The 24,918-nt window shown below is 42.7% G+C and overlaps 2 protein-coding genes across 2 annotated transcripts in view; one reads left to right on the top strand and one right to left on the bottom strand.

Moving 5' to 3' along the window:
- ptprnb (protein tyrosine phosphatase receptor type Nb) overlaps window positions 1-17,498 on the top strand; it is a 23,288-nt gene extending 5,790 nt beyond the window's left edge. Inside the window, 21 exon segments of the mRNA XM_030782305.1 lie at window positions 1,257-1,367; window positions 1,798-1,909; window positions 2,155-2,290; window positions 2,486-2,822; window positions 2,967-3,104; window positions 3,605-3,639; window positions 4,222-4,511; window positions 4,988-5,074; window positions 6,406-6,485; window positions 6,620-6,684; window positions 8,467-8,676; window positions 9,403-9,687; window positions 10,021-10,168; window positions 11,454-11,527; window positions 12,329-12,406; window positions 12,598-12,717; window positions 13,005-13,171; window positions 15,926-15,979; window positions 16,522-16,586; window positions 16,890-16,963; window positions 17,427-17,498. Coding sequence (XP_030638165.1) covers window positions 1,257-1,367; window positions 1,798-1,909; window positions 2,155-2,290; window positions 2,486-2,822; window positions 2,967-3,104; window positions 3,605-3,639; window positions 4,222-4,511; window positions 4,988-5,074; window positions 6,406-6,485; window positions 6,620-6,684; window positions 8,467-8,676; window positions 9,403-9,687; window positions 10,021-10,168; window positions 11,454-11,527; window positions 12,329-12,406; window positions 12,598-12,717; window positions 13,005-13,171; window positions 15,926-15,979; window positions 16,522-16,586; window positions 16,890-16,963; window positions 17,427-17,498 — 2,738 coding nt within the window.
- A 1,367-nt stretch (window positions 17,499-18,865) lies between these two features.
- gca (grancalcin) lies at window positions 18,866-24,001 on the bottom strand. Its single transcript, XM_030781373.1, has 8 exons — window positions 23,888-24,001; window positions 22,226-22,393; window positions 21,692-21,761; window positions 21,429-21,472; window positions 20,807-20,954; window positions 20,294-20,407; window positions 19,876-19,934; window positions 18,866-19,403 (listed from the first exon to the last, which is right to left on the bottom strand). The coding sequence occupies exons 1-8, from the start codon at window positions 23,909-23,911 to the stop codon at window positions 19,377-19,379; spliced, it is 654 nt and encodes a 217-aa protein (XP_030637233.1). The 5' UTR covers window positions 23,912-24,001; the 3' UTR covers window positions 18,866-19,376.
- Between the last annotated feature and the right edge of the window lie 917 nt (window positions 24,002-24,918).

Below are 24,918 nucleotides of genomic sequence, written 5' to 3'. Positions count from 1 at the left end.
GGCAACTCTGACATCACTGATGGAGCTGACGGAAATGCACCACCTCCATAGTCTATTCTGTTGAGACAGAGACAGAGAGAGAGAGAGAGAGAGAGAGAGAGAGAGAGAGAGAGAGAGAGAGAGAGAAGGAGCAGAGGAGACAGAATGAGTCATACGTGTACACTACGCACTCGGCTCTCTCTCTCTCTCTCTCTCTCTCTCTTTTTCTCTGAGGACATACAGAATCCTAGAGAATCGAACCAGTGTCTAACCACCCCAGTCCCCCTGCTTTTCACATATAATGTATCGACTGACTGCTTTTACTCTGGACAAATAGCAAGTTAATGATGCTCTGTCATGTCTATTAGAATACTCTTAAGTCTGTGTGTGTGCGTGTGTGTGTGTGTGTGTGTGTGTGTCTGTGTGTGTGTGTGTGTGTGTGTGTGTGTGTGTCTGTGTGTGTGTGTGTTTGCATGTGTGTGTTTGTGTGTGTGCGTTAATGTGTGTGTATGGGAGATGATATGAGAGTGGGTATGTGTACAGAAGTGATCAGAGTGTGTATGTTTATGGGAAATAATTAGGATCTGGGTAATAATGTGTGTGTGTGGGAGATGATTAGAGTGTGACTGTATGAGTGTCTGTGTGTGTATATATATGTGGGATAATGACAGATGAGTTGCCTGTGTGTGTGTGTGTCTGTGTGTGTGTGTGTGTGTATGTGTGTGTGTGTGTGTGTGTGTGTGTGTGTGTGTGTGTGTGTGTGGAGGTTCGGGTTCTGGCTGGATTAGCCAGTTACAGATTGGCTGTTTGGGAAATGTTTTGTGTGTGTTTGTGTAATTGAGTTACATGCGTGTTACAGATACCTTGTTTGGTTGGCATTCGTGTGTGTGCGTGTCTTTGTGTCTGTTTGAGTGTAGATGTAAACAGTGTGTGTAATTGGATAGATATCGACATATGTCTGTATACTTTGGGCACATTGGGGGGGGGGTTACGTATTTTTTATACACTTGTTGCTGGTGCATCGTTATAATGAATGGCAAAGTTGACAGTCGGCATGTGTGTGTCCGTTGACTACATGTATGTATAATATACAGGGCTTGCTTTGGCTGTCTGTGTGTGTGTGTGTGTGTGTGTGTGTGTGTGCGCGCGCGTATGCATGTGTGTGATGTGTGTCCGTGCGTGTGTGTGCATGTGTGTGTGCGTGCGTGCGTGCGTGTGCGCGAGCGTGTGTGTATGCGTGTGTCTGTGTCTGTGTTGATCATGTTTTTGCATTACAGATGGTTTGTTTGGCCAGTGTCGTCTGGTCAAACAGGACAAAATCCAGTACCAGGTCTCAGTTCCAGTTCTGCAGAGACTGCAGGAGGTCCTCAAAGAACTCATGATACAAGGTACAAACACACACACACACACACACACACAGATACACACACAACATTAAAATAGTCCAATTGCTGCTACAACAGGCAATACAATAAACACACACCATACACACATTCATTTCCGTTTGCACTGTGCACACACACAATAAAACATGCATTCGGTCATGTGGGAGCTTTCATTACTATTGATTGAGACATAAAGTGCATGGTACAGTCTGTGCTTGTAAACGTTATTTGTTGCCATAGAAACAATACCAGATAAGCCTTGCAACACAGCAGAAAGAGTCAGGGCGATGGACATTGCAAACACGAGAAAATGGGCTTTGGGTTGCCATGGTGACATGCCGTGCCATGCCATGGAGGGACACCTGTTCATCCAGACTCGGGCTCTCGGTTTGTGGCTTTGATTGACGTGGGTTTCAGCCTGTCGTTTTCACAGGTTTGACCTGGCGCGATGACCTCACTCAAAACATCATCGCAAAAGAGCTGAGTCGGGTGCCACAGACCCGCCCACCGTCCAGGCCCGATGATTCTCCCTCTCCAAAGTAAGAGCTTTTGGTTCAATAAATTTCAACAAAACCTCCAGCCTCAATTTTTGTCTGTTTTTTGCCAACACCATTACTCTTTGCCTCTTACTTTCTATCATATATATTTTCCACTTGAAAGCCAGCTTTTTTTAATGTATCGTTCTCTCGGTTTGTCACTCTCTCTCTCTCTCTCTCTCTCTCGCTCTCTTTCTCACTCCCTCTCTCAGGTCCTTGGAGTCTTCAGAGAAAGCCTTCTCTAAGCTCCAGAGTGCTGGCTCCAAGCCCCGGGACAGGACAGACCAGCTGAACCCTGACCTGATGCAACGCTACCTGGACTACATGATTGTAGACACTCCCAAGTCCTCCCTGCATTTGCAACCTCTAGACCCCTACACTTACCAACAAGTGAGATCTCACCGTGATGTACACATACACAAACACTGAGCCCGTTTCTGTTTAAAGTCAGATTTTCTGTTATTTCTGTCTATCGGTTCCTCCCCCGAATGAGTCCCCATCTAATTCTTCAACCATGAGCAATAATAGACGATGTGTCCATTTGTTTTAGTATATGTGTTTATGTATATTTACTTATTTTTGCAGTATGGTTACCAAGACGAAGAAGAGCGCTCTCTCAACCTGGTGGAGGGAGATGGATACCCGTTGTCTTCCTCACGGTCTGGGGGGAGCTCTGCTCAGCAGCGTTCTCGTGACAGAGATCGCCAAGTGTTACAAGACTTAGTGTCTCTCTACCTCTCCTCGCCCGCACAGCCGGCCTCCCGCCACCGGGTGGCAGCACCCATTTCTTCATCACCTTTCTTCCAGGAACTGGACTTCCCAATTGATTACACAGAGGACTACATATCCCAAGATGTGGAGATCGCCAGCCAACAGCAAAAGAAAACCCCCCAGGATTATGGAGCATTGGCTGGGCTTGATGGTGTGTGTGTGTGTGTGTGTGTTTGTGTGTGTGTTTCATGACAAGACACAATAAATGTCAATGAGCGTTGTGACATGTGATATATTGTTTTAATTCTTACATTCATGAGACCCCGCTTCAACTTTGACCTTTTCGGTTCATCAGAGGACAGTCGAAAGAGGGTGAGCATTTTGTTGGATCAGTACGGCATCGACCTGAGCGAATTGGACCCAGACCAGTTGGAGAGTCTGTCCACAGCTCTGGAGCTCCTTCAGACAGGTCAAATAGACACAAAGAACCAGGGTGAGCAGCCTTACACATCGACAGACAGAAGCCCAATTCATTATCGCATATCATTTCACCTGCACATATGTCACCTGCTAATACTGACAGACCTCACCCAGCATACCTCAGCATACCTCACCTACTGACCTCTCATGTCCCGTTTACTTGGCTTGAGGTATGTCACCAACAAGCCTTGACTCACCTCGTCCAAACGCACTGATGTATAAACACACATTAACACGAAGCGTCAAATCATATCCACCATTAAATGCCTAAACATACCTCACACGCTTACCTCAATGTGTCTTAACACCCTCTTAACACCACCGCTAGACCCCTCGTCACACAAACAGGCCTCAGTAATCCATACCACCTTGACATTGCGTTTTCTATGTTTCTCAGAAGTTCTGTATTCATTTTTAATATGTAATTTAATTTTAACATTTTTTTTAATTTTAATTGCTTGCTTATGAGAATCAGGAATGATAGATTATTTATTCTCTTTTTTTTTTTCACAGACCTGACCTCCGACAAACCTGCCTCACAAAAAGTGGTAAGTTTAACTCATCCATAACCTCTCTGATATCTTATGAGTGAGTAGCTCTGTGCCGACAGTGTGTGAAGTGAACAGTAGAGGGCAGTGTTCCTACAGAGACGGGAACCTTCAGAATTCCCACAAGAAAAATCAATCAGCAAGAGCCTTGGGCACTTTAGCTCCTTTTAACTTTGACAGTCCGTTCAGTGACCGTTCAGTGATATAATACAAACGCAAATGTTTGTGTTTGTTTCAGTCATATTTCAGAAGTTATTTTCTTACAAGTCAAGTCCATCAGTTTTTGGCTTGTTTGTGTTCTTTTACATTTACATTTACATTTAAATGCATTCACTTAGAAGACTCTTTTATCCAAAGTGACTTAAAAAAGGCAGAATACAAATTAAGCATGTAGCCAGGTGCTGTCTATTGCAGAAGTGCCACCACTAAGTCCAGTATTAGACCAGACACAAGTGCAAGAATGTTAAAGCAAAACAAGAAAGTTAACTACAAGCAGGTCGGAATCCCCCCACGATGTAAACAATTGATTTTGTTTGTTTGTTTGTTTGTTTGTTTGTTTGTTTGTTTGTTTGTTTTTGACAGATGAAGATCACTGAGGGAGAAATGACACACGTGGTGGAGAAAGCCTCCGTCTCAGCGACGTCTCCTTTCCCGCCCCTCACCCCTGGGCCCCCCAGGGCTCCCGAGGGCTCCAAAAACACGGGCTCCACCTCATCCCACAACAACACAGAGGGCGCCGACGTTTCAGGGCCTGGGGCCCCGGTCAAACCAGGGGAGGGGAAGAAAGTTTCTGGGTCTCTCAGTGGTTCCCCCGCGGAGGAAGGAGCTTCCAAGTACACAGAGGAATACGGATACATAGTTACTAACCAGAGGTGGGGTACAATTAGCATCACTTTTCATGCATCTCTTGTCTGTAATGTTCATGACTGTGTGACTTTGTGTGAATATTTAAGCATGGGCGTGAGAGAGGGTTTGCCATCTGTGTATATATGGCCCTGTAGTACGCTCTTGGGTGTATGTATGTGTGTATGCGTGTGCCTGTGTGAATGCATGTGTGTGTGTGTGTATGTGTGTGTGTGTGTGTGTGATTGTGCCTGCGTACGTGCACGTGTATGTGCGTGCACAGGGGTATGTGTGTGTGTATGTGTCAGTGTGCGTGTGTGTGTGTGCGTGTGTGTGTGCCGGCATGCATGCATGTGTATGCAGGTTTGTTTGTGTGTGTGTGAGTGTGTGTGTGTGTATGTGTGTGTGTGTGTGTGTGTGCGTGCGCGTGTGTGTGTGTGTGTGAGTGTGTGTGTGTGCGCGCACGCGTGTGTGATGGGGGATGAACGTGTGTGTTTCTCTGCAGCCCTCTTAGTCTGTTTGATGGGGTTCATCTGCTGGAGACACTGGCTGAGAGGATCCACCTCCCCGCCGGCACTTTCCTCAACATCAGGTAGGGGCTCAGAGGCAGAGTAGAGAGGCAAAGGAACTAAGGCAGGACTCACTAAGGCAGGACTCCGAATGACCTCTGGACTTAGGTTTAGTTCCAACCGGCCCGCCTCGGGTTGGCACAGAGAGCAAGGAAATTCATGCTGAGCAAAGAAAAAGATTTCAGCCAGTCTGCGAAAATGACACGCAAAGCTAACGGAACTTCCACGGCTTAGCTAACACATGCTAACATATAAATAACTAACATATAAATGACTAACATATAAATAACTAACATATAAATGACTAACATATAAATGACTAACGTATAAATGACTAACATATAAATGACTAACATATAAATGACTAACGTATAAATGACTAACGTATAAATAACCTTTACGTTCCTGACAATGCCCTGTCCCGTCCTCCTCCTCACCCAATGACCCTTAACCTCTTTGACCCCTGACCCACGGCCGCTGGTGGTGAGGTGGAACCTTGATGCCGGAGCTGCTCCCCCGTGGAGGGAACAGAGGGGTGGGGGGGTGGGGAGTGGGAGGGGCAATGACAGAGGGGGTGAAGAATAGTGTGATCTCCAGACTCAATTCCGGAATAAATTCAACAGTTCAGGAAAAAAAAGCTGTGATTTGAATTTGAACAGGGAAAAAGAAAAACATTTTTTGATGTGAAGATGGAACGGGACTGAAACTAAATTACAAGAGGTGGAATTGGCTGTTATGAAATTTTGTGTAATTTCACTTTGGCTGTTTTGAGCTTATGGCGGGAGACTGAGAGGGGTCCTTTTCTCAAATATTGGAACAGAGTTTTAGGAAAGTAACTTCTAATATGACCAGAGAGAGGTCTACATCATTTACTATTTTTGTTAACCATTTGTAAAATGATACTTAGCATGTTGAATTTAATAGATTTTTGTGACTTAATTTTCATTTATATTTAATATAATTTATATAATTTAGTAATTGAAGATAATATCTCTTTTGTCTCTGGAAGTACACGGAATTACACTAAGTTGAATTCTGTGTCCTATCATGTGAATTCGGCTCCAGTTCTATAAAATCAAGACTGATGACAGGTGCAACTCCAGTTCACATTCTCAGAACTGAATTGGAATTGACCAGTTATTCTCAGTTCAGTTTAGAACTGACGTCAGCTGTGCTACTGTTTTTTGTAATTCTGAGGTTTCACCTCTCTGGCACTTCTTTCTCCAAAACCTCAAACTAACCACGTCCCCGTAACATTCCTCTCCGCTCCCAGTGCCCACTTTGTATCCAGTCCGTCAACAAGTAATTATACCAGTGACATTAACAAGGACCTTCATTCATTTTTTTCCCGTAGCGTTGTTGGTCCAGCTCTGACCTTCCGTGTCCGTCCAAACAGCCAGAACCTGAGCGCGGAGGAGGTGGCAGAGAAGGCAGGTAAGTGCGCAAAAAAATATCGTTTTGACTTCTTAACGCAGCTTTATCTGCCTGGCTCTTTTGAAAGCTCCTTTAATTGTATCAGTCAGTGTACAACGTGGAAATGTTATGCCTCTCTTTGGTTTCATGTGAAGTGGCTGAGAAGAATTTTCTAGAATCTGAGACAGGATTGAACGTTCTGCAGGCGGGCGTTGGAGAGGTAAGGAAGTTTGCTTTTACAGCCCTCAGATTATCATGTGTAAACAATAGTGGATAGTTTTAATAGACGTGTTTATGAGTTTGCATGGCATAACCGGTTTTATTGGGCAACTGAAATTTATGTGTGAGTCGTGATGGTTACGGTGGTGAAAAGGAGCGGGGGGCGTGGTGGGTAGACTACAAAAAAAACCCTTTAAGTTCTCTTGCTCCGATTCTTTTTCTTTTCACGGAAAATCGATAAAGGGGTGGGGGGTCCTCTCACTATCACCGACCCCTCCTCCTTTTCAAAATCTCATCAACATTTGCTCTGTTGCTATGGCAACGATATCATATGAGTCAAACTGTCAGGCGCGCTTGAAATTTGTAAAGCGCGCCGCCGACACGTATCTACACTGGTTCTCTCTCCCGCGTCGATTTGCCTCTCACTCATTCCTCTGGCTTAGACTAATAATATTTCTACTCGTCCTGTCGTCTCTGCGAAGTTTGGTTTGTTTCGATGCATTTAAGTAACTTCAAGGAAAAATGTGCGCGCATTATTTAAAAGTATCGTGGTTTCACAGCAACGATTTTTTTAAACGCTTATCATTCTGGCCGGTCATCGAATGCAGAAAACCTGGATGACTGACTTAAAACGGTGACCCACGATTCTGATTTGTTTGTGGTAAGTTGAACCGTATCCCTGTATTTTATTTTATTGTTTTATGTTATGTTATTTTTGTCAGCAACAATTCCGATAATATATATTCTAGATTTTTGGTAATATATTTTAGACTTTTTTTTCTGACTGTTGCCATTGGCACTAAATAAAAGCAATTTAAAATAAATATCAGTAAGCTGTTTTTAATTTTTAATGAGACTTTATATATTCACTGAAAATGTCCTCTACGAACAGCAATGTCTTACGGTTCAACATTTTCAAGTTTTTATCATGGCTGATTAATAACACACACATATGCTTCAATCAAAATCCCAGCATGTCCTAAATTTAAATTTATTTGGGGCGTGGGGGCTGGAGGCTTGGTCCGTGTGTGGACCACTTCTAATCTTTATTTATTTATTTACCGGAAAAAACCCGACATTCGCTCGGCGAGACAAAATGATATGTAGTGCTTTCCTGTCAAGCTGCAGCGCGCTTCCACCGCAATATCCTCACAGACGGTGATGTCAGGTGAGGCGGTTGCCGTGGAGACAAGGTCAGTACAGTGGACAAATGAATGCGATGATGTCATTCCCTGGGGTCTATGTGTGGGTAGTCTGCACCGTTCTATTCTTTTCTATCATCCGTTCGCTTTAATTCTGTCACAACTGATCGATGCGTTCAAATGTTGCTATGGCAACCCTGCCCCCTCCCCTCGATGAGACGACATCAAAAGTAAAGTGTAGGAGGAGGAATCTCCCCTCCCACAGCATGGGTCCCCGCCCGCCTCTTGTCTCCTCGGCGCGAAAGAGGGAGTAGGTGGACCTTTTTATAGGAAAGTGTTCACTTCATCAAGGAGAACATCTGGAATATTGGCCATTTTTCCCATACAGAGCTGAGGAATTTCAGTAATGATTTCTTGGAGCAATTAACAAGGGACTTCAGGGTTCATGACACTAAAAAGAAAGTATATCACTGGAGAGGGAGAGAGATTGAGCGTGTTTTTTTTCTCACAGAGTCACAGAGATAAAGATCATTTTAGAGTCCTTGCTGAGTCTATCACCAATGATTTTTCCAGTCAGTTATTTCCTCATCCCTTTATTTCTCTCTCTCTCTTTCTCTCTCTCTCTCTCTTTTTCCCTGCAGAGAAACGATGGACGGGGGTTGCCTGTGGCGACGAGGGTCCGAGACGGCACCCGCTGGCTGTTCCTTACGCTGGTGGGCGTGGCCTGTGTGGGCGGGCTCCTGGTGGGGGCGTTAACCATCGCTTGTGTGCGAAACCACGCCCGTCAGCTGGCCTCGGGCAAACTGGGACTGGGGCCAGAGAGCGGAGGCGACACACACTTCGAATACCAGGTAAGCCACGAGGAAGTCGATTTGGAACGAGGTCCGACCCATACCGGTACAGGAGGCCTCGGTTCGCCGAACCACAGGCAACAAAAATGTCAATTCTCAGCATTTCAGTCCGACAAGTCGGAAACTAAAGCACACGCTACAACCTGCATGTATGTTACGTGTCGTTATTTTCTCCTACGTTTTCCGCTTTTCCTCGGTTTCCTCGACAGCTGAAGTGGTGATAGCTGTGTGCAGATGGTATCAGAGCATTGGCGCTCTGTGCTTTTACTGATAGAGACAAGACTGAGCACTGCAGGGTTTGTTAAGACAAGGGTGCATGACGGTAGTTGATGACGGTAGTGTGTTTTACTGTTTTGGAAGTGATGCGATTGTTTAAAGCTTTCTCACTTACGCTGTTTCTGAAAAACAAGCTGAAACTTGAAGCTTGCAATTGTAAACCTTCAAGTTTAAACCCCTTTTATCTCTTTCCATCTTACTGTTTTCTCTCTGTCTCACTCTGGTTCTCTAATTTCCCTTTCTTTTTGTCACTTTCTCTCTCTCTCACACACACACACTCTCTCCCTCTCTCATATGCACACACACACACACACACACTCTCTCTCTCTCTCTCTCTCTCTCTCTCTCTCTCATATGCACACACACACACACACTCTCTCTCTCTCTCTCTCTCTCTCTCTCTCATATGCACACACACACACACACACTCTCTCTCTCTCTCTCTCTCAGGATCTCTGTCGCCAACACATGGCTTCTAAGTCATCATTCAGCCGACAGGAAACAGGTTCTGTTGGAGCTGCTAGCACAGGTAGCGGAGGTGCAGGCAGAGGGACAGGGGGAAGTGGAGGAGGAGGAGGTGGAGGAGGAGCCACAGATACGTCGCGGGTGAGCAGCGTGTCGTCCCAGTTCAGCGACGCTCCCCAGCCCAGTCCCAGTTCTCACAGCAGTACTCCGTCATGGTGCGAGGAGCCTGCCCAGTCCAACATGGATATTTCCACTGGACACATGATACTGGTAAACAAACACAAACACAGATACACACACACACTCACTCACTCTTTTTTACTCTGTCAACCAACTATGGAGGTCTTCTGAAATCCAAAGTGGATGGACTTTTTTGCACGTTTTTTGGAATGTTAAAGATTTCAGTTTGGGTTTTTTTGCAATTATTGTCATCTGTGTCATCTATTTCTCTCTGTCTTTCTTTGCCTGTTCTTGTGTCTCATTCGCTTAAACGTCACTTTCCATTTTCTCAATTCAGTTCACTTCAGTTTAAACAGGCTTTACTGAAGTGTTGCATAAACTGCTTGCTCTCTCTCTCTTTCTCTCTCTCTCTGTTGTGTGCAGGCGTATATGGAGGACCACCTGAAGAATAAAGACCGGCTGTTAACGGAGTGGGAGGCTCTGTGTTCCTACCAGGCTGAGCCCAGCACCATCTCTGTGGCCCAGAGTGAAAACAACGTCAAGAAAAACCGCTGCTCTGATGCCGTGCCCTGTGAGAGAGCAGAGAGAGAGAGAGTGTGTGTGTGCATATGAGAGAGAGAGAGAGAGAGTGTGTGCATATGAGAGAGAGAGAGAGTGTGTGTGTGTGTGCATATGAGAGAGAGAGAGAGAGTGTGCATATGAGAGAGAGAGAGAGTGTGTGCATATGAGAGAGAGAGTGTGTGTGTGTGTGCATATGAGAGAGAGAGAGAGAGTGTGCATATGAGAGAGAGAGAGAGAGAGAGAGAGAGAGAGTGTGTGTGTGCATATGAGAGAGAGAAAGAGTGTGTGTGCATATGAGAGAGAGAGAAAGAGTGTGTGCATATGAGAGAGAGAGTGTGTGTGTGTGTGTGCATATGAGAGAGAGAGAGAGAGAGAGTGTGCATATGAGAGAGAGAGAGAGAGTGTGTGTGCATATGAGAGAGAGAACGAGTGTGTGTGCATATGAGAGAGAGAGAAAGAGTGTGTGCATATGAGAGAGAGAGAGAGAGAGTGTGTGCATATGAGAGAGAGAGAGAGTGTGTGTGTGTGTGCATATGAGAGAGAGAGAGAGAGTGTGCATATGAGAGAGAGAGAGAGTGTGTGCATATGAGAGAGAGAGTGTGTGTGTGTGTGCATATGAGAGAGAGAGAGAGAGTGTGCATATGAGAGAGAGAGAGAGAGAGAGAGAGAGAGTGTGTGTGTGCATATGAGAGAGAGAGAGAGTGTGTGCATATGAGAGAGAGAGTGTGTGTGTGTGTGCATATGAGAGAGAGAGAGAGAGTGTGCATATGAGAGAGAGAGAGAGAGAGAGAGAGAGAGAGAGTGTGTGTGTGCATATGAGAGAGAGAAAGAGTGTGTGTGCATATGAGAGAGAGAGAAAGAGTGTGTGCATATGAGAGAGAGAGTGTGTGTGTGTGTGTGCATATGAGAGAGAGAGAGAGAGAGAGTGTGCATATGAGAGAGAGAGAGAGAGTGTGTGTGCATATGAGAGAGAGAACGAGTGTGTGTGCATATGAGAGAAAGAGAACAGAGAGAGAGAGAGAGAGCGCATTAGTTTCTCGGTTTATCCTTATCCTCTTTCTTTCTCCTACCATCCTCTAATTTGTCTTCCTCCATACTCTCTTTTCATGATAATTCTATCCCTCCTTTTCTCCTTCTCCGCCGCATCATTCTATTCTCCCTGTGATTTCATCCTGTCTTTTTTTTCTTTTTTTTTTTTTTTCCTTTGCGCTTCTCTGGCCTGGCTGCTTTTCCTCTCCTCTCTTTATGTCCTTTTCCTGTGCATTAGTGTGTAATCTGGGTCTTCTTTTCTGCAGACGATCACTGTAGGGTGAAGCTGAAGGCGGAGATTAACCCTTCCAGGACTGACTACATCAATGCCAGCACCATTGTAAGGGTTTTTTTTTTTTTTGCTCTCTATACCGTGTTTGTTCATTTTTTTTAAACTATGCATGTTGATATCAATTTTGGGGGAGAAACATGATAAAACAACAATTTCTTATATTCATTTGGGTTTTAAGTAAATCTCGTGCGGGTTTGACGCTTGGACTCATAGGCATTTCCTGCGGATTCCCAGTTCTTCGATCTAGTGAAGCAAAATACTCGCTGCTTATGCTGGAGATCTTTAAAAAAAAACCCATTTTTTATTACTGTTGTAGATGAATCTGAATGGTTGTAATGTTGACTTCTGAAGATGTAAAACTAGGGCTCTAAACTTGCACCAAAACTTTCATCACATGCCTCTCAGCAATTAATAATCTGTAAATTAATATATACTGTTGCAGAAATGTCATAATCATAACCCCATGTTTAAATATTATGATAAACCCCTTCATTGCAGCCCCCATCTTAACGAAATTGCTTTAAAATGTACAACTTTCTTCTGCGCTCTCCCTCCGTCGTCAAGGCAACAGATATACGTGTTTGATTGTGATGTGATAGGCTGCCTCTGGTTCCGGAATCCCCCGTTCTTGCCGTTGCCGTAGTTACTGTGATTCACACCAAACCCATTCATACAATTGTGCTGTTGGAATTCCACCATTGTGATGTCATAAGAAGCATCATCCATTAATCCTTCCTGTGCTCTGTTCACATGAATAGGCTGTTGTCGTAGCGATAATGGGATCGGGGGTGGAGAGAAGATGGGGCTGAGATTGACCCTTGACCCTGTGTGTTTGTTTAATCCACTCAGATTGAACATGATCCGAGAATGCCAGCGTATATTGCCACCCAGGGCCCTCTGTCACACACTATCTCTGACTTCTGGCAGGTCAGACACTCTCTTTCTGTGTGTGTGTGTGTGTTTGCACATTTAAAAATCTACTATCCTTTTTACCAGGTAGACATGTAACTTTTCAACTGCATGCATGTGTCTTTGTGTTTGTTTGGATATGTGTCTGCATCTGTGAACTTGTGTTTCTGTGTGTGTGTGTGTGTGTGTGTGTGTGTGTGTGTGTTTAGATGGTGTGGGAGAACGGCTGCACTGTCATAGTGATGATGACAGCACTGGTAGAGGATGGAGAGAAGCAGTGTGATCGCTACTGGCCAGATGAGGGGTCTTCCCTTTACCACATCTACGAGGTCAGTATGTGTGTGGGTGTGTGTTTGTGCGTCTGCAGTATCTGACACAAAACTCTCTTTAGAAGTGCTTTACAATGTATACATTTAAACAGTTACTGTATATAAATGTGTGCAGATGAAAAATAAAAGGTTAATATTTAAAGAAATCGTAGTTCAAATGCTACATTCAATTAAAATTTTTAGAAGATGCATTTTAATAATCTTTGTGTTTGCATTTCATTTTCTCTGTCCTGTGAGGACCTCTAACACACACACACACACACAAACACTCTTTGTGTTGCGTGCAGGTGAACCTGGTGTCAGAGCACATCTGGTGTAATGACTTTCTGGTTCGGAGTTTTTACCTAAAGAACGTCCAGACTCAGGAGACGCGCACGCTAACGCAGTTCCATTTCCTGTCCTGGCCCGCTCAGGGCATTCCCACCTCGACTCGCCCTCTGCTGGACTTCCGCAGGTACTGCAGCGCTCGCTTGCTCTCGCTTAAACGCCTTTCATCAGTCAACATAGATCACGAACCGTATCTCGTCTCTGCCAATGTTTTTTTTCTGTTTCTCTCATTGTTCAGTCTTCATTTATTTTGCATTTCTCTCTCTCTCACCCCGGCTTCCTCTTCCTTTCTCTTCATCTTTCTTCTCAGTCATCTCTCTCTCTCACACATTTCTCTCAAATTTCACACCCTCTGCTTCTCCTTTCCTTTCTCACTCTACATACCTCCGTTTACCACTGTTTTCCTCTGTCCTCTCTCCCTCTCTCTCTCTCTCTCTCTCTCTCTCTCTCTGTCTCTCTTGTTCTTTCTCTTTCTCCCCCCCCTCTCTGTCTGTCATGTTCTTTCTCTTTCTCTCCCTCTCCCCCCTCTCTCTGTCTGTCTTGTTCTTTCTTTCTCTTGCTCTCTGTCTTGTTCTTTCTCTCTCTCTCTCTCTCTCTCTCTCTCTCTCTCTCTCCCTGTCTCTCTTGTTCTTTCTTTCTCTTGCTCTCTGTCTTGTTCTTTCTCTTTCTCTCTCTCTCTCTCTCTCTCTCTCTCTGTCTCTGTCTCTCTCTCTGTCCCTGTCTCTCTCTCTCCCTCTGTCTGTCTTGTTCTTTCTTTCTCTCGCTCCCTGTCTTGTTTTTTCCCTGTCTCTATCTCTCTCTGTCTCTCTCTCTCTGTCTCTCTCTGTCCTTCTCTCTCTCTCTCTCTCTCTCTCTCTCTGTCCTTCTCTCTCTCTGTCCTTCTCTCTCACTCTCTCTCTCTCTCTCTCTCTCTCTCTCTCTCTGTCTGTCGGTGCGATGGGGCTCAGCGGGGCCCGTGGTATTGCACAGCTGTCTGTGTCATTTTTGTGGTTTGCAGCTAGTAAAATGTGTCTCCAGTTGCATAGTCACAAAAATGAGCATGGACAGGTGTGACTGCAGCAGGAGCAACGCTGATGTGACGCTCCATCGCCTCCTCTCCTCTGTTTCTCCCTCTCTCCCTGTCTCTCTCTCTCCCTGTCTCACTCTTCATCTCCCTTTTTTTATCGTTGTCTTCATCTCCATCTATCCAGCTGTTTTCTGCTCTCCTCTCTCTCTCTCTCTCTCTCTCTCTCTCTCTTTCTCTGTTTGTGTGTCTCAGTCTCTTTTCATGTGCTGGGACAGTCACTATGCCAATATATCTATATATGTTTTTCTTTCTTACTTTTTTTTCTTTCTTTCCTGCCATTGCATCTTTCTCCTGTTCGTCTGCCCCCCTCTTACTCCACTCTCTCTGTTCAAACTGAAATGATGCTTTAAATTTCTCTTTCACTTTCTAACGCTCACCTCTTTCTCTTGCTCTCTGACTTTGATGTCTGAAGGAGTCATCAGAATTTCGTGCAGCGGTTTGCAAAAAAACAGTCGTTGTAGTTGAAGCTAGCGATGCAAAGCAGCTCACCTTTGCTGCAAAACCATCACTGCACAAAATCAAACCATCACTGCACAACATCAAAGTTCTTCAGTAGCAAACGAATCAGCAGTCAGCTGGAATAAACAGATATATATACGTAATTTTATTTCTTTTTTTTTTTTTGTGCAAATTTTATTTGTATTTATCAGGAACTTTTAAAGCAATTTGAAACGGCTGTGGCAACATCAGCTATTAATATTTCTATAATCCCTGCGGCCTCACACTGCTGGCCTTGTGTCCACACATAACATACACCTGTGTGTGTGTGTGTGTTTATATATATAATATCTCTTTGTGTTGAAATCTGATCTGAATCTGTTGAAACATGAAGAATTCCATGTTGTGATTTGATTTTGGCCTCAGTCAGTTACCTCAAATTCTGTTCTGGATGTCTGGAGTCCTGCTGGTTGTCATGCCAACCAAAGGCTGTGATCCTCTGATTGGCTGAGGAGTGCACAAACCAGTTTCCCAGGAGATAAAAAAAAAAATATTAACCTCTAAGAATTACCTGAAGGCAAAAACCAGTAGGATTCCAGACCTTCAGGACTGGGTTTTGGGAGCCCTTCTAAATGCAGATGCGCATAAACAAGTATATGTCTAATTTTTTTCATGAAGTACATATATCTCAATTAAACTATATCTACACATCCCAATATTTCCACTCAAGGCGGACACGTACAGATATTTGAAATACCTTGTAAACTTCTATAAAATGGACCTTACATGTCTTCTTCATAACATTCGACACTTTTGAAAGGAGTTATAAATCCTAGTGAGGCACATACTACAGCAGTGGAACATACAGAATAATTCATTCCATGTATATACCTCAATTTACATTATAGGAGTAACTCATCAGATCTGAATTCATGAATGTAGAACAGAGCAGCGCTGGTACGTTAGCTCTGATAAGCTCCGCCCACTTTCCCTTACAGCCTTGCTGTGATTCGCCAAACTGAGCAGAATAACCAAAATCCTCTTAACCTGAGGTTAATGTGGGCATGCTTTAGAATGGTACAGCCTTAGAATAGTACAGCTTTAGAATGGTACAGACTTAGAATGGTACAGACTTAGAATTGTACAGACTTAGAATGGTACGGCCTTAGAATGGTACAGACTTAGAATGTTACAGCCTTAGAATGTTACAGCCTTAGAATGACACAGCCCTGGAATGGTACAGCCTGAGAATGGTACGGCCGATGTACTGACATGTACATGAGTGGGTGGGTTTGTAGGGTTCTCTGTCCATTCTCATCTCTGTCTCTCTCTCTCTCTCTCTCTCTGTCTTCTGTGTGTGTGTGTGTGTCTCCATAGGAAGGTGAATAAGTGCTACCGAGGACGATCTTGCCCCATCATTGTGCACTGCAGGTATTTGTTAACACGCGCACATACACACACACACATACACACGCAAATTCTAAATGTTTAAGCTTGGTAATTACAGATATCTGAGGATTTACAATAAAATTCTGAATAGTTTAATCAGCACAGCCAGCTGTTACATGCACCTGCTGAATTGTTCGCTCAGTCCGGCTCCCCTGTTCCACGGGGCGTCTTCTTAAAACAAATAAAACAAAATAATATTATATCATCTACGTTTTAGTCTACCTGTTCTTAAAAAAAAAGGCTTTTTGGTTTAGTGTTTTTAGACCAACCTCTCTCCATGTATATCTGTTCCCTGCCTCTCTCTCTCACACACACACACACACACAGATGCAAACGCACACAAACGGAAGTTCCAAAGTTGATTTCAGGGTAACTGAAACAGATTCCAGAGACTAAGTCGCTCAGAAATGAGAAAGCAGGCGATGTAAGCTGAAGATAAATTGAAGACACCCCAAATTTGCATGCAGGCAAAAAAACAGTTGGACAGTCGGCTAGTAATGACATGACCCTTCTCTCTGACCCAGTGACGGAACGGGCCGGACCGGGACGTACATTCTGATTGACATGGTTCTGAATCGCATGGCTAAAGGTCAGAACTCTGAACACTTACGTGCACACACAAAATACAGTCATCTGTGAGATGTGTGGTCTCTGCCATCATCTGCACCTTCCTCTGTTTACGTAACATGAATATGATCGGTCATTGTAATATCTGACAACTGAGCTGTTTCATAGACACAGCAGAAGCCGTCTAACATGTTAATATGGAGTAGACTTTTTCATTATTTAAAAGTATTTAATAATTTAATAATATTTAATAATATTTTCAAGTATTTAATAGTATTTTTTGTGTGTGCGTGCGTGCGTGTGTGTGCGTGTGTTTGTTTCCCAGGAGTGAAGGAAATCGACATTGCTGCAACCCTTGAACACATTCGAGATCAGAGGCCAGGAATGGTGCGCACCAAGGTAATGAAAACAACCCCCCCCCCGGTCTACAGCTCACTTAAATATACAACAAAACATTAAACACAAAAAGAATCACATACGTGTAAATCCAAATAAGGGCTTCACATGGTGACACTACATTTCTAACCACTGAACTGTGTGTCATAATACAGCTTAATGAATTATAAATCTGTACAGTAAAGCATTAGGTCACGTTAGACCAAACCACAGCTCAGCTTATTCAATCCCGATGTGCTCTACGCAAACTCACACGGTGACGTTTCCACGTTGACCGACCCATAATTTGTTGAAGCAATTAAATTAAATTAAAAAAAAAAAAAAAAGACAAACACGTGGATATGTATGAGCATTGTTGTGAGTCTGAGGGAAATTTGGGTTTAGGTTGAGTGTTTATTAAGCTCCAGTCTGCGTGTCTCTGCTGACTGACTGACTGACTGACTGATGTGCTTTCGTCTTTGTGAAGGACCAGTTTGAGTTCGCACTGACCGCTGTGGCTGAAGAGGTCAACGCCATCCTTAAAGCCCTGCCCCAGTGAAACCAGCAAGACCACTAACACACCAACTGCCAAAACACACAATACAACACACTAACGTACAGTAGACAGATGCTACATGCAGGCATGCACTCACACACATACACAACCATGTTCTAGTTAAACCAGTGCTGCTTCAACCTGACTGCCGGAACCTAGTGCTTGCTTACCCTCTGTCTCTCTCCCTCTCTCTTACACACACACACACACACACACACACACAATTCTGTAGGACCAGAGTAACCTAAACCTGCCTTCACTAAACCACAATCTACTTCACTGCACTCTCCAGTACTAACATATTGCACTCACACACCTACAGTAAACACTCAGATAACCAGCAAGATTCCCCAGGACTAAACCTCTTCTTGCCTTTTCTCTTGAAAACAAACTTCCTTCCAAGACAAAAAAAACCCCATAATGAATCGAATGATAATGAACCTGTTCTTTGAGAACACTCACCCTTTGAAATGATTCCATCTGTTTGCTTATTATCTCCATGGTGATTTTGTCTCTTCCTGGCCAGTGCTTTCAGTGTTTTCTCTAAAATCTTGTCGTCTCTGTTGTCATTGGTTGGATGGCAAGAGAGCAAGGAATTGTGGGATAGCAAGAGAATGCGCGTCGTTTTTGGAACACAGTTACGTAAATCACTGTTTGGACAAGTTAGCTGAAGCTAATATCTTTGCAATCAGTTTCTATGACAACTGCGATTGGTAAATCTGCTTAATTTTTCCAAATCCGCACCGTCGCAAGCTAGCCTCAGTGGGCATTGAAGAACTTTCATAGGGGGCTAAAAATCCTTGTTGTCAAAGAGTAATTGTAAAGGCCCAGATTTAGAGATGTCTTTATTGTGAGGTTGGTTAGAAGTCGAAGGACAGGACAGGTGTAGGTGTGTATCTTGACTGAATGTTCTGGACAAGCTCTCTCACTGTTCTCCTAAACTATGTCTCCAGAGAAATATCTTGTTCTCCAATTGTCTGCAACCTCTCTCTCTAATTCACCTTCATAAGTGTTGTGGCTATGTTCTATTATGATATACCTCTTGCAAACCAGATTTAAAAAAAAAAAAAGAAACAAAAATATATACGTATTTAAGTAAAAATATATGAATATATATATATTTATTTTGTATTTTGGTGTGATGATTAATTAAAATTATGTTTGTGATGTGATGCATCTGCATCAATGTGTGTGACTGTGTGTGTTTTTTTTCCACCATAAAGAAAGCGTTGTGAACTTTCCTCCCTAAACAAACACCATCATCGTAGACAATATATTTCACAAATATACTGTTATCAGATGTCATGCTTTAAAGTTCAATTAAAAGTGAAAAACAGAATTTATTTTTTAAAAAAAATCTGTGTAGGGAGTGTAGCTGTATATGTTTTAATACAGTACAAATAAATTCATACATGGAATCTGTGAATACAAATCATATATATATATATATAAAAAAAAAACGATGTTAAAATTGGCACCAAAACTGACAGAAATGTTGAGTTACGTGCAATAAATCGTTTTAGAGATATTATGCCAAGTGCTTTGTGGCAACTACTCACAACAGCACATTTTAACAGACTGGTTTTTTTTTTGTTTTAAACATCTTCAATGCAATATAGCCATTCATATAAAAGAATATGTATCTAATATGATTTGCTCGTATAGATAAAGCTTCTTGTGCATTAGCGGACCGTAAATACGAAACTAGTGGCACTTAAGTACATTGTCATCATCAGTCTAAAAGCACTTGACAGCGTTTTATCTATAGCTATGCATTTGCTCTCTCTCTATGTATATTTCTGTATGTATTTATTTTTTCCATCTCTTTCAGGCGTTTCTCTCCTGAAGTGCAGTCCACAGCCAAACTTGTCACAGTTCTCCTTAGATTGACATGGTACACAGGATGAACTATAATAAATAAAAGAATCGATCAATCAATTATGAACACAAATCATTAATATTTCAAACAAGAAAACGTTCACCAAAACTCTGCATCTACCTGTTTGTTCGAGACAAAAAAAACCTCGTCTTGTACACTTCTTTAGGGAAATGACGAATAAATGTGATTTTTCTATAGATTTTGTATGTTGGGTTTAAAAAAAAAATACACTGTAAGTTTCAGGAATAGATGGTTAATTGTCAGCACTTGGTATTCAGTCTGCTGAATTACCACAAATAAAGGTAAAAGTATCTCTGGCAGAGTTTCTGTGTTTTCAGTGGACAAGTCACATAGCTTTTTTTTAATGCATTTTCTATTTGTTCCAGCTTTTTTTTTTTTCTTTATACGGTGCCCACATGAGTGCTACGGTCCCCAGCACAAATGAATATAAACAGCCAAAGTTTAAGAAAATACATATCATGCATCACATGATCTCCTTACATCATCATACTGAAAGTTCACTGTCCCTTGTTGCATGGCATCTCTCCTCTTGAAATTTTCTGTGGATAGAAAAAAAGAAATAGAAAAAGAGAGAGAGAGAGAGAAAGAGTTATATCAGTGCCTGAACACGCATTCTACGTCGATGCATACAACCCAATAAAGAACTATAAGAACAAAAAATAATCCTACATTCAAACAGTACGCTGAAAGAGAAATGCAAGCTCACAAGTTGGCTAAAATACATATTTTTAAACAACATTAATTAAAATATCTACGGCTACGACTACATCAGCTTGCCAGCACAAGGTCAATGCAGCTGACACCATTCATCAATCTCAGAAGTGACCCCGGAAGTCACCGGAAGTAATCAGCACAACGAGACAAGAATCTGACTGCAAGAAATCTTTTAGACTCAGACCTGTGAGTGCCCTGAGCTTCACACAGCATGCCACGTAGTCGTCAAAGTAGATCCGTCCCCCCCTGCTGTAGCGCTTGATGATAGCATTTAGAGCTTGGGGGCTGACCCTGTAACCTGACCAATCAGAGAGAGAGAGAGAGAGGATTCAGCATCAGAGAGATGACATCATCGAGTCCAATTTTACTGGGTTAATTGATTTTTTTTCCCCCTTTCTCTACAGACACGAAGTCTGTGTACCCCCCACCCCCTGAAAAAAAAATCTGCAGAGGAAACATGTTCTCCAGTATTTTTTTCTTTTTTTTTTAATGACCAAATTCCTGTTAGTGGAGGAAAATGCACATGAGTTAATTAACCAGTATGCTACTGGTGCTACATGGTGTGGTTTTAAAGGTGAAACAATATATATACACACAGTATATATATATTTTAAACAATATTATAGTGTTTGAACTACATTTAGTATTTCATAATCAGTGAGGATACAGAGACGGTATGTTTGTGACAACCCCTCACCCATAGACGTGATGGACTGGGACATCTCGTGAGGTTCCACTGTTCCGCTCCGATCCTGATCGAACATCATGAAGTTCTGTTTCCAGCCATTGAGAGCTGCAAAAAGCTCTTTAAACTCGTTAAAACCCATCTTTCCCGTCATATCTCTCTACAGGCAATGAGTTAAAGAAACAATAAAACACCAGACCAACCAACACCAAAAAAAAAAAAAGCTCACACAACAACAAATAACTCAATGAGGACCGGTGTATAACTAAAGACTAGAAACTAAAACCTGTTTCCACAGTGACATGTTTCCATGGGGAAAAACTAACTTTAATGACCATCTATTGTCACATAGAGTTGATACCTCCACACGCTGCTGTGGACGTTTTAATGCATGCCTAATAACATTATGCTATTAAACAAGCCTTATTTCTGGGGGTCCACAATCTTTTATTTCTGACATATTTGAGAAAGGTCTTTGAATAGGGCTGGGGCGTTTAAAAGAAAAACAGTTGTTTGACATCACGCATCAAAGCTTGTCTCATCTGGCTTGACTTGTCTGATGTTGGCTGGCTAACCAAAGCCTCGCGGCAAAATAAGCGAAACTTTATCCACCAGAACAGTCTGTGAAGGATACGTCCAACATAGCGATCATGATTCTACACGTGTCCAGACTAAAGGCTGCGGGAAAAAAAGGTTCAGAAACAGGTTAAGACAAATAAATCAGGCTGACACGTTTTTAATAACACTCCGAAATGCACGCACAGGTGTTCAAGCGATTCCGCCGGTTTACGCCGGAGCTAAACGCCACTTCGCACTTTAAAGCCAAATCAACGGGAGAAAGTTCAACAGAAACAAGTCTTCCGTCAAGCGTAAATGAAAGATAGTGCGTATACGTACGCGTGTAGGTGCCGCTTATACCAGTCTGTGTCAGACACCTCTGGAGTTCCTCGGCGTCTACTTCACCATCCTAAGAGATGAAACGCACAGAGAGATGACCTTCACGAAATCCGGAACAAACGCTTTTTTTTTTTTTAAAACGATCTCTTCAATCACGTTTTACTTGTTTAGCCAGGCACTGTCTATTAACTCTGATATATTCCATGTGAACTATTCACTTTCATTGCCAACTTCACTCGTCTCAGACACAAAAAAAAAACTGGAAGACGTCAGCATTAGTGCATTGTTGGAAGAATCAAAAGTAATTTGCAATCTAAGTACCTCTCGAAAGCAAGTGTGCATGTTCACGGTTTAATTCGGTTTTACATGACTTTAACGGCAGTTTATCTCTGATCAAATTCATGGATGATGTTGCTATTTCTGATTTAATGAGAAAAGAACTTTCTGAGGAACTCCACCCACACACACGCAGTGTAATGTCTAACGTTACGTTGCTAAGAGAAGAGACTGTTGCCGTCACTACGGCCCACTCACCTGTCCCGCTATGGCTGTAAAATAACCCCACATGGGGTCACTGACAGGAGGCGGCGCGAAAGTTCCAGGAAAGCCCCCGTACGGAGGGTATCCGCCTGCCATGGGCGCCCCATTTGGCATACCCGGCATGCCCTGGGGAGGTGCCCCTGGCATGGGGGGACCTCCATACTGAAAAAGAAAAGGGGGGGAGAGAGAGAACAAGAAAGAAAGAAAGAAAGAAAGAAAGACAGATAGAACAAGAGAAAGGGAAAGAAGGATGAACAAGAGGGAGAGAGAGGCAGAAAGAGAGAAACCGAAAGAACAATTTAGAGTGTGAAGAGAGAGAGGGGGGGGGGCAGGTCTGTTATAAAAACCACTGCTCAAAACAACTGTTGTTTGCTTTCAATCTTTTGACCTCATAGTCAAAAAATACTCCAAAACAAAACCACGGTATGCATCTATCAGCTGTTCCTTCTGCAAAGAGCAGGTGTACATCGTGTAGCAGTGTATACAGTGGATATCTTGTGTAAGCCCGCTTGAAAAGAAACTATACTTCAGTGTTATCCTCTGTTTACCAAAATTAGACTTCCGGCCACCCTCGGAAGTGGGGTTAGTTCCTATTTTTTTTTTCCAGAGAGTGAAAAGGGTTCACTTTAAGTTCACATTGAGTTAATGTAGAGGGACTAGTTTTTTCCTTCTCCAATTCTACTGGTAAGTGTAAGATGATGAGGAAACCACAAGTAGACACCACTACAGCACATAAAAAGCTCATACTAGATGTTACGAAGCAGTAACTTCAGTTTGACAAGCCATGGGAAAGGGCTAAGGAGATTCAGTCTGTCTTATAAGTCATTGTTGGAGGTGTGAATTAAAGGACTGGCAAACAACATTCTCTTGCTAAGTTTAAAACATTCTGTAACCAGAGTTGGGGACTAAAATAAAACCTACACATCTCTAAACTGAAGGAAATGTTTACTGCCAGCGGAAATTGCAGGACATATAGTTGTATGTAGTGTTATATAATATCATGTACGTTATGTAACGATGTATATGCGTTGTGTAATGTAAATCTTCTGTAAAAACGTATACCGTCAACTGATTCGGTCTTAGACAGCAACATCATGTAAAGCACTGTGGAAACACCGTAACCTATATGGCAATTGGCAAACAGCCGACTGACGCATAGCTAGGCTGCAGGCTACACACTTTTTAGCCGACATAATAGCGAGGGACAGTAACCGAAAGAGCAGGCCCGAAGATAGTCCTAGCAAACACGTCCTATTCATAGACACTTTACAATTGAACATAACTTCTACTTTTCCTAGTTTCTGCAGTTAAGACCCCGGAAGGCTTACGGAAAGTCCCTCCCTCTCTTGCGCACACACCGTTAGGCAGAGGTGAATCAATGTAACACTGCGCTAAATCGTCAGTTGATATAGATTCCTGCAAACGGTGGACCACCGGAAGAAATAATGTCCACCCCAAAAATCTTGAAATTACATAAAATCTCGATAAGCAAATATGTCAGTTTAAGAACTGGCTCTGTGAAACAGCCAGGCATGGACATTTTGTTCCCCTCTGGACACACCTTTGGTTGAGAAAAAACGCTTCAACGCGAAATTAAAAAATATTCTGTATAAACAAACATAAACAGCTTGTACGAATAAAGTTACCGATACTTACACCACCATATCCTGGGTAAGCCATATCTTCAGTTCAAGGACAGCAGCTGCCTCAGAAAAGTATCAATTTGAGCAACACACTGTTGCTCACTTCCTTATGTGGAGAGTGGATGACGGAAGTCAACTGAGAAAGTGAGTGACAATCTAATTGACCAATCGCTCTTGGCTGCGCTTTGCGTTTACCTTACGTGTGGGTTGTTGGAGGTATGGTGAACTGATATGCGTGCTCTGTTTGTCAATGGCAGAGGTTCACAAAAAGGGCGGTTCGAGAACGTCTAGAGGCTCATGGCACTACTGCAGAAGGTTCGTAAGACTGTTATGAAAATGTGAACGTCAAATTGAGTGCACTTTTTAAATATATATTTTAAAAGGAAGAAAATACTCAATTAAAACAATCGAGTGAAAACATACTGAGAGGGTCACTGTGACAATTATCAACATTTGAAAGGTTTCATTTAGTTAAAATCTAAAGAGTGTACATGAGGAAAATCATTTGGGTTGAGGGGGTTCTGCTTACAAAAAGGCTGCGCAGCCCTGAGGGGTATTCCAGAGAGCATGTTTAGTGAAAACTCAGTTAATTAACTCAGGACAAGTAATAAACATCCTAATAGAAGAGCTCTAGGGGCTTTGTTTTGCCAGGAGAATGAAGCCACAGAGATCTTCTATTAGGTTTAGCACCTACACGGAGTTGAGTTCACTAAACACACATTCTGGAATAACCTCCAGTCTGTCAAAATGCAAGCAGTGAATACAACACCATGTAAGAATAACAATTTATCCCCACAATGGCTAGGGGTACTTATAATTCTAAATTAAATCTTACAATATTTAATGTGGAGAAATGTGGCAAATCAAATATAGAAGACAGTAGTATTGTCAGTGACCCTGATTAAGTTGCATTAAGTATGGTATTGATTTACATTTCAATGATACTCACTCATCCAGGTATGAACACTGGCTTAGGTAACAGTAAATCAGTCCATGTCATGAATTTTTTTTTTTAATTAGCAACTCCAGATTGTAACCATTAAT

This window comes from Chanos chanos, chromosome 8 (assembly GCF_902362185.1).
Source record: "Chanos chanos chromosome 8, fChaCha1.1, whole genome shotgun sequence".
In the NCBI taxonomy this organism is placed as follows: domain Eukaryota; kingdom Metazoa; phylum Chordata; class Actinopteri; order Gonorynchiformes; family Chanidae; genus Chanos; species Chanos chanos.
The sequence above is the reverse complement of the archived record's forward strand: the minus strand, read 5'-3'. Positions and strand labels throughout refer to the sequence as shown.